The sequence below is a fragment of the Grus americana genome, chromosome 8 (genome assembly GCF_028858705.1).
Source record: "Grus americana isolate bGruAme1 chromosome 8, bGruAme1.mat, whole genome shotgun sequence".
Taxonomy (NCBI): domain Eukaryota; kingdom Metazoa; phylum Chordata; class Aves; order Gruiformes; family Gruidae; genus Grus; species Grus americana.
In genome coordinates this window covers 24,365,491-24,378,361 of record NC_072859.1, presented here as the reverse complement: position 1 = coordinate 24,378,361, position 12,871 = coordinate 24,365,491, and the positions used below count along the sequence as shown (strand labels likewise).

The 12,871-nt window shown below is 54.9% G+C and overlaps 1 protein-coding gene across 11 annotated transcripts in view; it reads right to left on the bottom strand.

Annotated features, from left to right (window-relative positions):
- Window positions 1–2,808: 2,808 nt before the first annotated feature.
- ST3GAL3 (ST3 beta-galactoside alpha-2,3-sialyltransferase 3) overlaps window positions 2,809–12,871 on the bottom strand; it is a 187,506-nt gene continuing 177,443 nt past the window's right edge. For all 11 annotated transcript variants that reach the window (XM_054833605.1, XM_054833607.1, XM_054833610.1 and 8 more), the window contains one exon: window positions 2,809–6,128. In XM_054833605.1, coding sequence (XP_054689580.1) covers window positions 6,039–6,128 — 90 coding nt within the window. In that variant the 3' untranslated portion in view covers window positions 2,809–6,038. The remainder of the gene's footprint in view (window positions 6,129–12,871) is intronic.

The window sequence follows — 12,871 nt, the reverse complement described above, 5'->3', positions numbered from 1 at the left end:
CCCCGGGATGCTGCCTGCCGTGTCATCTACCCCGGCAGCACTTCACCGCCTTGGTGCAACCTCCCCGGGCTTATATAACTCCCCGGCTGGAGCGGGGCCAGCGGCTCGATCGCCGGTTGTGCCGCGGCTGCACGCCGGCCGTGGGGCACCCGTGGGGTCTGCCCCGGCACCGGGGCCCCCCGCGTGGCGTTAACTGCTTCCCCACCGCACGGCAGTCGGGACCCCAGGGCCCTGTGGTGAGGAGTGCTGGCCCGTGTGTGTGAGCCACCGGCAGAGCTGGCCGCCTCGTCTTCTCTCATCTCGTCGGATTATCCAGCACGGGGATGACAACTCCTGCGTCCCTCCTGCGGCATCACCTGCCAGGGAATGTGCTGACACAGGCGGCACCGGCTAAGCTGTCCCTGCCACCACTAGCAGGGACGGTGGAGGTGGCACGCAGCCCAGAGCCGCTGCCCCTGCCCTGGCTTGACACCAAGTGGCCCCAGTACCCCCCTGCTCCTAGCACAAGCCTGTGGCCGGGGATGGCCCTAGGTCTCCTTGCGGCACTGTGTGGGGCTTCGCTGGGGCTGCGCTGCCCTGCGGCTGTGGCCTGGGGCTGCTCCCATCTGAGATGCCCGCATTGGAGCTGGCAGAGGTGATACCCTGGATGCCTTGGCCCAGCAGAGGTTTGGAGGCCCAGGAGCACCCCTGGTATAGGGGATCAGCCAGGGGCAGGGGATGGAGGACAGGGATCAGGATCCTCCACTTTGCAGGGCTGCAGACTAACAGAGCTGCCTGCTTGGAAAGTTTCTGCATGAGTGGCACATTCTGCCCCAGGTTGCCTGGCTGTCCCCGTGGGGCTGGGACTGGCCACAGCCCTGCCCATGCAGGGGCTGCCCGGGAGGGGAAGGCTGCCTCCCTCACGGACAGCCGTCTGGGCTTGGAGACAGCCCCAGGTGCTCGCTCACCCCACAGGGGTGCCCCATCCCCTCCCACCTTCCCTGTGAGTTGGGCTGGTCCCCTCATGTCCCAGGGCACAGCCAGGAGCTGCTGTGGATGGGGGCTGTGTGGGGCATGGCATCGAGGGATATCTTGGGGGATTCCATACAGGTGGGCCCATGGTGTCCCTATTCCTGTGAAAGGGGTGGCTTGTGCAAAGCCTGGCCTCTGGCCTCTCCTGGGGTGCCCCCTTTGTGGAACCCCCAGAAACTTGGGGCCCTGGTTCCTGCCCCTGGCCCTTGTACCAGGAGATGTGACCCTGCTGCTGCCATCAGCTCAGGGCAGTCATGTCCCACCAGTGGCATCTCGTCCCTCTCTCCCTGAGATCACGGTGGCAGGAGGTGGCACATGCCAGCACTGTGCCTGAATCCAGGCACTGCTCTCTCCCCTCGGGCTCCCACGAGCATCAGCTCTGCCTTGGGGAGTGCTGAGTGTGGGCTGGGCCCCACAGGGTGCTGGGGTGCAGAGCAGGGTCCCTGGCCCCATGGGTCTCCAGCCAGATGGGTGAGCTGCTCCCTGGCTGCTGCTGGCAGTGGTTGGTTTGGTGCCTCCCAAGGCACCGCCTGTGTCAGCCTGTGCTCCTGCACCCTCAGGGCTGGGGTGTCCCCGTGTCCCTTGTCTGGTCTGGAATGAGCCCTGCGGGGCCAGGGCCCACTGTGACATCTGTCCCCAAAAGTGCCATCCTTGCGTGAGGTGGGATGGGGGTGACACGGTCCAGCCAGATGGCAGGACTGAGCATGCCATAGCTGTTGCCATGCCCATGAGAGGCCATGGCTCAGTGTGACAAAACACGCGTGGGGGAGAGCTGTGATGCAGATGAACCGACCGGCTGCATCGTCCCCATCTCAGTGGTGATGTGGATCCTTTGAGGACACCTGTTCCAGAACAAGTGTCCTTGTCTCCACTGACTTGAACCCCCACAGGCTGTCCCTATGTGCCCCGCTCCCAGGCTCTGCTCTTTCCCCCTCCGCAGCCCTCCCAAGGTCAGGACGGGGCACAGGGATCCCCTCGGGGCTGGCCCAGCCCGATGGCAGCAGTGGCTCTGCTCCTTAAGGGCCAGGAAGAGAGGAGGGCAGGAAGGAGGATTTGAGCAGCTCCAGCATCTCCTTTCTGGAAGGGATCTGTAACTTGCACACACTGGGGAGGGTTGAGCAGTAGCCTCAGCGGTGTCCCGTCAGACAGGAAGCCACCTCTTGTGTTTAGGGAGCTGGCAGGTCTGGCAGACCTGTCACCCACCTGGAAGCAGCCACCCCGTTCCCCCAGGCGATGGGACTGTCCCCGACTCATCCCGTGGCTCCGGAAGCCCCGCAGCATCGCCAGGGTTTGCTGCAGGGGTTACGCTCCTCCTGCTGGGACCTAGGAGGTGTCAGAGCTGGTCACGGCCTCAGCTCCCAGCTTCCTAAACTGCTTCCTTCCTGGACGCTGTGGTGAGAAGGTCACTTGGCTGGACACCTGCCTCTGTGGGAGCCGCACCCAGCCCAATTACTGCTGTGATCCTCGGCGGGAAGCCACCCCGCTGGAAGGGAGTCCCCGAGAGAGCAGGCAGTCACTGGCAGCCCGTCCCGATCCCTCTGCCCCCCAACATCACATGCACCCAACCTGTGAGCCCCTATCCCACCCCTCAGGTCACCTGCAAGGAGGAGCACAGCCCTCTCCTGTCCCCAGCGCCAGGCCAGTGGCATCTGCCAGCTGCAGCTCCCGGCAGCTGCCTCTGGGTTACTGTGCTGGAGGAGTCAGCAGTGAAACAAGGCTGGGGACAGCCCGAGCAGGGGAATCCCTCTGCCTCCCCTAAAAAAGGCCAAAGGCAGCAGAAGAAAGAGGCCAGTCAAGCTTGTTTGATAGCTTTATTGCTTCTGTGATATGACTGAATTGATGTGACATAAGCTGGCTTGGAGGAGCCTGCAAGACTCTTGCCCTCCCTGCCTAGAGGGGAAATTAAAAAAAAAATTGCAGAAACTAAAACTAACTTTAAAAACTCATTGAGTTTTTGCATCTCAGCTTGGTACAGTACCGGCGAGCGCACTGGCCTTTGGAGCGAGTCCCTGTGTGAGGAGCCGGTGCCCAGAGGAGCTGGGTAGTGGCCCACGCTGCCTGCACCAAAGGACACGTCTCTAATACTGTGTGATGCACGCTTGGACTGATGGCATGTACCGTGCTGGTGCTGCTGGAGCTCAGCGTGGCGCTTGCCTCCCTACCAGGCAGTCTGGAAGCCCTTGCCCGTCCCCAGTGCTGCCTGTCCCCAGCCTGCCTACCCGTTTGATACAGACAGACAGACAGCCCTGTCCTGACACCTTCCCATCTCCCACCAGTGCCCGCACAGAGGGGTAAAGCAGCACGGTGGGGCAGGGCCTCCCCGCTGCACCCTCCCGGGAAAAGGAGATGCTGGAAGCCCAGAGATGCTGGGCTGAAGGATGCTGGGCTGCAGAGGATCCCGCTGCTGCCTTGTGCTCCTTGGTGGTGGTGCCTCTGTTTGGCATGTGTGAGCTTGAGGCCACAGCATGGTCAGCCCTAATGGCATGAGCTGGTGGAGGGGGTCTGATGCTGGGGTGGTGGGCACCGGGGAGGGCTGTACACCACAAATGCACAAGCTGCCCGTGCTCACAGTGTGGTCAGCACAGCAGCAGCTCCCCAGCAGCTCCTCTCCCCCAGAGCAGTGTGTGCTGGCTGGCCTGTGGCTCCCCAGACCTGCTCTCTGCACCAACTGGAGCAAAACCCCACTGCGGGAGCTGGCTCCCCAGCCTCCCTGTGCCTCCCCGGCCTCTCTCTAGGCAGGTTCCCTGCCACCCGAGTGGCCTTTCTGCACTGCACCGCAGCGCGTCAGAGGCGCCAGGCAACCCCGCTCTATATTTAGGCTGTGGAGAATTCCCCTGGGCTCTCCCTTCCGAGCTGAAAAGGTGAGTCACTGCGAGGGAGAGGCCAAGACTCACATCCGTCCCACTGACCCTGCTCTGACCCGCGCACTGCTCCGAGCTGGCAGGACTGCAGCGTTTTGGAGGGCGGGAGGTGGCTGCAGGTGCACGCAGGGAGACAGCCAAAGGAACAGCATCCAGGAGCGAAACCCAGCGCTGCACACTGTCCCTGGGGCTGGGGTGTGCACCCCCAGAGCCCGGCCACAGGTTGCTCTGTGGGTGCGTTTGCCCCACCGACATCAAATGGGACAATGAGTTACAGGGGAGCTTTTGGCCCTCAAACACCCCCCCATCATCTTTCCTTCTACCTGCAGGTGATCCTGACCCACCACAGTCACCCTGGGCCATGCACTCATCTAGTCAGTCTGGGCACTTCTGCCTGGAGTCTCCCACCAAGGTGGAGGGAAGGGCTTGGAGTCACCTCCTTGGCCTGCAGGGACAGCTTCCCATCAGGACCTGTCCCTGACTGTGGTGGGGAGCTGGGATGCCAGGGAAAGCATAGCATCCCTTGTCGATGTTAGGGCCACGGTCTCCCTTCAGCTCAGAGCAAGGCAGACTGCAATCCTTGGCCTACGTCAGATGCAGCGTCAGGCCCATGAGCCCAGCCAGCATCCCTCTGGGATCTCCTCTCCACTGACCCCGCTGGCTGGCTGCACGCCGGTGCCTTGACACACCGGGACCCGGTTCGGGACAGTGCCCACAGGCGCAGTCCAGCCTGCTCCAGGCTAGGAGAGCATGAGAGCCGATTTCCACCTGTAACCATTCCCCTGGCAATCCCCCTTCTGCCCATGCTCTTCAGGTGGACGAGACCACCCTGCTGTCCTTGCACTCGGCCACGTTGCTCAGTTTATTCCAGCTCCTCTGAAATACATATACAAATCAAATGTGCAAATACTGCATCTCGGGACCAAGACGGCAAAGGAAGGGACGTGCTCCTGAGAGCAGGATGAGCAGCAGTGCTAGAGCAGCACGGGAGGAGCTTGGAAATGAAGTGAGCAGGGGCCGAGCAGAGGGTGAGGGTTCCCAGCAGGCCCCCACCCATGCCACCAGGCTCCATCATCACTGAGGTCACATGTCACTTAAATAGGGAACACGATCGAGTCTGGAACGTAAAACAAACATCTTCGGCAGCCTGCTCTCAAACTGTAAAGCTTCAGATCTCTGTGCAAGATCTGACCTCCTTCCAAAGAACAAACTACTCTTCTCCCACACAAAAATAAAGTGAGATGCTGTCCAGAAACAGTGACACCAATCTGCATGGACTCCACGGGGACTCTGCACAGCAGGCACAAACCAAGAGGCCTGAAAGCCTTGCGCACAACGAGGCAGGTTCCTCAGTGCTGTGACAGGCAGGAAGGTGGGGAGGGTCTGCTGCAGGCAGAGAAAGCCACCGGCTCCCTGCTCCACCTTGGGGTCAGGGCAGAGGCAGAGCAGGGCAAACAGCTATGGAAAACTCAGCCAAGTACGTGGCTGCTGCTGCTGCCTCTACGCGGGAAGCAAGGAAAAGTGCAGAAAAACAAACCCATGCTCATCTCCAACCAGAAGCTCCAAGTGGAGAAGGAGGAAAAGCCATTATTCTCCCTTTGAATTATAGCAGCACCAACACCACCAAAGTTTTGGACGGATTTGTCTTCCTGGGGAAAGGTCTGAGGCCGGTGATGACACAGATGGAGCATGGAGAGGCTGGGCTTTTTGCAGGGCTGTGCACAAACAGACTGTGCCTGGCACCTTGGTATTTCTAGTATGATTCCAGCAGAGTTTCTTTTAAAAAATAATACTTTGTACATTCAGGCATTGCTGCCTCGGGGCAGCGTCACCTCCCATTTGGCACAAATCGTTTTATTCACAAACCTTTCTTCTCTCTCCTGAGTCTTTCCTGTTTAATTCAGGACACAGAAGATCCGTCTGCGATGCAGAGTTCAAGAATGGCCCACTCAGCCCCTTGCCCACCTCCTGCCAGCTCTGGGCCCTGGAGGCAGCAGACGCAACCCTCATGCAGACTGGCAATACGAGAGGGTCTTCCCAGAGCACCTGGGCGTCTCTGTGTGTCTTCAGTGAGGTGGGATTCTTGCAGGGGGGCTGCCAGTGCCTGCTCCCAGAGCTGCAGCGTGCATCTTCGTCTCCTCCCTCGGAGGCAGTGGCTGCAGCCACTCAAATCCCACTGGTTAGGTCAGTGATGACTCGGGCTTTCACCAGCTTCCGCAGGAACTCCTTCTCCCGCTGAATATTGTGCGTCCAGGACTGGAAGGAAATGGGAAAGACAGGAGGTCAGCAGCTATCCTGGCCAAGCGTGCTCCCATTCCCCACATTGCGAGAGACTCCAGCTGGGGCAGGGCAGTGGCTTCTGCCAAGGAGACAGACCCCACTGTGGACCAGAAGAGCCCTCGCAGACCAAAGGCCTTCTTTTATCTAAAGCCGATACAGCCAGCAGGGTCAGACCTGGGTACCTGAGGTAGGAGGTCTCCCCGTGGGCTGGGTGAAGTTTTTTTGGCACGGTGAGACCTGGGCAACGCAGGTATCTTGGGCAGATGTAGCTGGTTACAGTGCACTCCCAGCCACGGCACACAAGAGTCCAACAGTCCATCATTAACGATGATGTGTGCCAGGGAACAGAGCTGGCAGAGAACACGGTGGCAGGACATGTTGTACCCACATACAGCTCCCTGCCAAGGGAGGTCTCTGAGGAATGCATGGGGGTGCACACAGCTGAAAAGCCCCAAGACCAGCCACATAAAGGCTGGCTCTTGCCTCTGCTAGCCCTATCAAGAGGAAATCACACACTACAGGTTACACTAATACAATGTGAAGGGTGAAATGGTCACATCTCCCAGCCAGGCGCTTCAGAGCTCTAATTGCGATAGCTGGTGTCAGCCCACCCAGACGTGTTCCCTGCAGCAGGCGTTAGCCGCGATCAGAGCATCTGCCATCACCCCCCTGTGCTGGTACTATTAAAGCACTTAATGAAAGCAGTAAGTGGTTTGTCCCCTGGGGAGACCGAGGCAGAGAAGGGAAAAGAAACTTTCCCCAAAATCTCCCAACAGAATCCCAGTAAATTGATCCAGGTCTGCAGCACAGTGGTCTGGCCAGCAGGTAATCTGAGCTCTAAATATGATCTGGACCATGATAAAATCACTCTGCAGGAGCCTCCCTGAAATGACATCAACTGACAAAGGACCAGCCCAACGAGCCCTCTGAGGGTGCATTGTCATAGGTATCTAAACCCAGTTTACCCGCTGCAAAACCCTGGGCACCTGCCTGCAAAGCACTGGTTGCATCCATCACACCCAACATGCAATGTGGCTCTCCTCTCATCCGTGGATGTCCTGTCGTGTCCAGGACAAGCAGCTCTCAGCCATGACTGTTGACTGTGTGGCACAGACAGCCCCAGTCATGGCGAGGAGCCTGCTGCCAAGAGGTCCAAGGGACTGAAGGTCCCTCTGTAGATCTCCAGCACATTTTAGAAATACCTCTTTTGCTGCTACTGTACATTTAAAAAACTTTCATACCCCGAGTGCACAGGAATGACAACAGTTAAAGCTGCTAAGGAAAGTTCAGGCAGGTCTTATCTTGCAACCTGTGTTCAAAAGAAGTCTTTGACTTCCTCTGCTTCCAGTGACACTGTTACGTGAATGCTGCAAAGGGCGCACCAGCACCAGGAACAGGGCCACACGTGGTAAACTGTGCTGGTGCTCTTTGGGACCCTGAAAATGCAGAAGACCCCACCTCTAAACTGAAAAGACGCTGCCCAGAAACGACTCAGTGCTTGGCTTCTGCTAGCATAAAAGCAGAAACTGAAAACTGGCACTGGGAAGAAAGCTGGCTCGTAAAAGGAAAAAAACCATGAATTTCAGAAAGCAGCAGTGGGAGCGAGCGATGGTGGTGCAAAGGGAGCTGGGAGAGCAGGGCTGCGTGTGCCTGTCACTCGGAGCAGGACATCCAGGATCCCCCCAATGTGCTGCAAACAGTCCTATGTGTGGCACATCAGCTGGGGGTCCCGGGCTTGGCCCCCACCATGCAGCAACGTCTCTTCTGACAACACAGCCCCTTGCTAGGAATGCACAGCACCGGCAGAAGCAGCCAAATGTGCCTGTGTGCTCCTGCCAAGAGGCAGCGAACAGTGTCTGCTGGCACAGAGGCCATGCTGGGAACACCAGGTCTCGATGCATTCGCTTACATCTGGCTGGGCTTGCTGTTCAAAGCCTATCTGGAGCACCAGGGAGCCTGGTGTACCTGATACATCATAGCACAAGCTGATCCCTCCTTCACGACTTTCAGCCTCATCAAACATAAGAGAAGCCAACTGCAGAAGCAGCCACTTCTAGGCAAAACTGAAACCACCTAAAACGTCACCTCAGGCCACAGGCAAGTGCCTTATCTGATGGCAAGAGGAAATCCGCTTTGTGAAAGGTACAAGTGGAGCAGGAATTTAAGTACAGGAGGTGGATAATAAAACTTTGGGCAATACCATCGCAGTGTCTCACATTACAGCTATGTCTGGCTCCAGCACTGACTGCAAGGCTGCTGGCAAGACCTATAAACCTCTGGCTGTTCGGCACTGGGGCTGCTCTATACCCTGGGCACTGCCACAAACTCCTCTTTCCAAGCAGAAAGCCACGTGTAAGGCAATTCAGCCTCCCACTTGATCCATGGATCTTACTGTCTGCAGCAGGATTCTCAAATGTTTTGTGGTTGAATGTAGGACCACAGAGAAAGAGGATTCCCTCGTGAGGATGGGCTTTCGTCCCCCTCCAAGGAGCACTAGCAGGGCGCTCGGTGCGGTGCTGCTCCCCCCACACCCCTGACAGCAATGCGGGCAGGAGGGATGAGGCATGTCTCCAACACCAGCTCCGGTTACTGATTGCAGGAGAGGGACTCACCTCACTGACAGAGCTAATCAGGCGAAGGAAGCTGCATTCCAGCAGCAGCGGCAGTGGGGAGAAGAGCCGGGGCAGATTTCCCAACACTGCCAGAGAGAGGCAGGCACCCCGGTCCCATTGCCCAGACAGGTGAAAGGCAACAAAATACACCCTAAAACTCAGCAGGTTTTAGGGTGCATACACCCTAAATAGCAGCCTGGGTAGCCCACGCTGCCGGCAGGGCCCGGCAGGAGGGAGGGATCTGAGAGCTGCCTGCAGGGTCTCATGAAAAGCCAGGTCTTGGCAGGCTCAGGTTTGCTTTGGGGCCAGGACCATGTCATGGCTGTTGTAAGGGGAAGTTCTCTTTCGCCACCCCTCGCTGGGTAAGCTGAGGTGTTCTGTGTAACCAAGCTCGTGGGCAAGTTGTCCTGGAAATCTTTCAGCTGGCACAATGTCCGGAGCTGCAGCAGGATGGTAAGAAAGAGGCAATGCTCTGGCCACCCGTGTCCCCATGGCCAGGGCTGTGCTGTCAGAGTGCTCATTTTGACATTTTAAGCAGAGCGTTGTGAGTGGGATCCACACCTGGAGAAGGATTATGTGAAGCGGCTGCAGTGCTGGTGGTTTATTCCTGCTACTACTGCAAAGAAGCCTTCTCCTGCCCTTGGACACTAGATGCGTTTTGGCTGTGCTAGCAAGATGCTCACTGTCCCTTCTGACTGCTTTGACCCTCCCTTCCCATGCACACCGAGCTGTTACTGTCCCATTTCCTACTCCTGTATTCAGATTATTCACATTCACAAAGCTCCTGCCCCAAGTCCTGAAGCTACACCTCAGCGTTACAAGCAGAAAACTCCAGCTCTTCTTTCATCAGTCTGCACCTCCAGATAGCAGCGGAGCAGCTCAGAGCATTCACTGCCACCTCCACCTTCTTGTCCCCACACGTCACTACCACCACTGCTCCTGCGACCTGGCAGACTAGCTCTGCCCTCTGTCCCCTCCGCCGCTTGCATTCAGCAGGCGACCGGTACAGCTTAGAATCACAGAATCATTTAGGTTGGGAAAGACCTTTAAGATCATCAAGCCCAAGCGTTTGTTTCCACTTGTGCAAACAAACAAGCTGCTTGTCTGAGCCCACAGACGGAGTAATGAACTTCTGGGAGCTTCATCAGGAACATCCCAGGAAGCTTCAGACCCCTTCTTGCTGTTTGGGGATCAGGCTGGGATTTCCTTTGCTTTGGGGTCTCTATGATTAGTAGATTTTCTTCTTTTCAGTGTAGAGAAAAACAGCAGGAGGAGAGTTGCTCTGCAAGCAGATGCACTGTCACGGCTGTCCATCCCAGAGAGGTGGCAGTGGGTCTGATGTGTGATTGTTTGGTCACAGTTATTAGATCAAAATTTATCATTCATTAAAGCCACCTTTCAGGGTTATGCAAATGCAGCAGCCTCAAACCACCTGTCCTTTTTTTCTTGATGACTCTATGAGAAAGCACAAAACATCCTCTGTCCCTGTTCAAGTAGAATATTTTAAGACTAAGAAAATGTTTCAGAGACCAACCCAGGAGGAAGGCAAGCTCCCCATCTGTAATCAATTACAATTGGGGAATGCCCCAGCTTCAGAGCACATTAGTCTTATCAAATATATTGCAGTACTTTAAAATACAGGAAGATTAAATCAGAGTGAAGTCAATGAGGAATGCATTCAAGAAAAACAGTGAGTTATAAAACAGCAGGTTTCTCAGTTCTGTTACATCCCCTGTATTTCTGCAAGTCAGCAGCATTTCTCCCCAAAAACCTGCACAGAAACCACAGCAGCAGCAAGAAATGCTGCTTCACTGGTAACAGTCGGTTTCCAGTCTCCACTGGTGCTAATTTATCTCTACCTTTAACCTTCACTGCCTTGTCTCTAGACCTGCTTATTTTTCATGATTCTGTCTTGCCCACGCCCTTGGTCTGGTCCCGGCATGGTGACCACGTACACCAGGTGTTTATGGCCACCCTGAGCCGCAGTTTCACCTCCCAGGGCACCTCCCATGACACCAGTGCCCTGCCTCACTCAGGACCTGTTGCCCCCTCCCCTCTCAGTCCATCCACTGGGACGTGGCAGCACCGCGGACCCCTGTCCCACCTGCACCCCTTGGGAGTCACACGTACTGAAACAAAAGGGAGGGCTGGGCACCCTCCTCTCTTCATGTCCAGATTTATTCACAGCTCCTTTATGCCCAGTCATTCTTACGCCAACTTGAAACAGAGCAATTGTATCTCTTCTCAGTCTTCATTTTACCAAGCTAAACAACTCATGCTTTCTTTTTCCTTCCACCAGAACAGGCTGTTCATTTCCCCCATGAAAACTGGGAAATTTCCCAGAAGTAGTAGTAGCTCCCTCTGTCCCTATTTACCCCAAATTTACTTCTCGCGAACCAGAAAAAGGGCTCACCATTGCCTCATGCAGAGGCAATTCTCTCCCTCTACAAGAAGTCCTCTCCTCTAGTCTTTCCAGACGTGTATTTGCCTTTTTTTTAAGTAACGGCCTAGCATCCTGAATTGTCCTGTGATTTATGTATACCTATCTAAGCGCTTTCCTCCTCTACCATTGCCAAATAATGCTATCCCAGCTTAAAGTCGCAATTTCTGGTATTGCCCCAAACAGCATGACCTTCCGTTTATACTCTTAGGTTTCATACCACCGAGGTTACTCCTGTTCTCAAGGTGCTCATGGTCTTCCTGGATGGTATTTTGATCCTCCCTTCTATTGACCACACCTGGTTTTGTATCATCACAAATTCCACTTGCACACCATTGCCTCCTGTGCCAAAAATCATTAAAGCAAACGCTAAGCATGACCTCCTGCGGGGGAACTCCCAGCTGTCCATTCAGTGCTGCTCTTTGTGTTCTCCTTTACAAAGACTACTCACGTACAGGTGTTGCACCAAACCGTAGCTTCTGAAGCTTAACTAATAATATCTCACACGGCACAGTATGGCATGCTTAACTGAACTTCAGACCGACTGAGCTACTCCACTTCCTCTGTCCCCAGAATGATTTTTTTTTTTTTAATCAAATAAAGGTATTAAATTAGTTTTTGTAACCTGCCTTTGGTAAATCCATGTTGTGTTTGCTTTCAGGATTTAATTATTCTTTCATTTAAACTCTGCTATGAAGTTCTGAATAGTACTTCTGAGGTTAGATTAAGAGGGCTGAATTTGACAGGATTATTTTCCTTGCCCTGTTCCCATCGCCCCCCCCTCCAAAAGACAGGAAAAAAGAGGTATTATGTCCACTACAATCTAATCCTGTGGAACCACGTGTAACCTGATAGATTTATGGAGGACCTTTTCCTCTGGACTTGCAGCTTAACTGGCTCAGCAGTGGGGTGGCTGGAACAGAGATCTCTCAGGCTCTCACATCCAGTGCATTAGCTCCAATGGCTTTTGCCTTTCACTGCTGACCCAGTCATTTTCTGTTTCTATGAACTTTTCACTGTAAGCCACCCTTTCCCTCACATCCATCATATCACCCCTATGGAGGTCATATATTCATTCATACAGTTCCCACTTTGGCTCTTTAATCCCTACGCCTTCTGCTTCCTTCATTCTCCCTGGATGCCACAGGCCTGGTAATTCTTTCCTTGTTTCCATATTATTTGTTTGGCAACAGGACTGTCCAGTGTTTGTTTATTTTCCTTTGCAAGATCTAATTCAGCTTGACTTTTGCTGATTTCCACTTTACCTCTGTCCTTTTCAACCATCCGGGTAAGGTCTCCTCGGTGCCCGACGCTCTCTCCCACTCCTCTGTTACTTCTAATACCTCTGTGAAGCAGTTGTTCATGAAGTTATGCCTACAGCCTTTTCCTGCCAGTTCCCCCCTTTGCTACAAACATGAATTGCAGATAATTTTTGTACTTTCAGAAAAGAATAATAGCAATCTCAGGTCTACAATGAGTCCACAAGCTCTTCAGTGCATCTGCTTCTGGTAGCCCATTCTCCTAAGCTAGGCCTAAATTCAGAGAGGTCAGAGTCTGCACACATGTCCTAACTCCACTGAGCACCACCCCGCAGTCTAGATACAGCCCTGCTTATCAAGCTCCCTCCTTTTGGAAGCAAAATCTGAGTTACAATGTCCCTTCTGTTG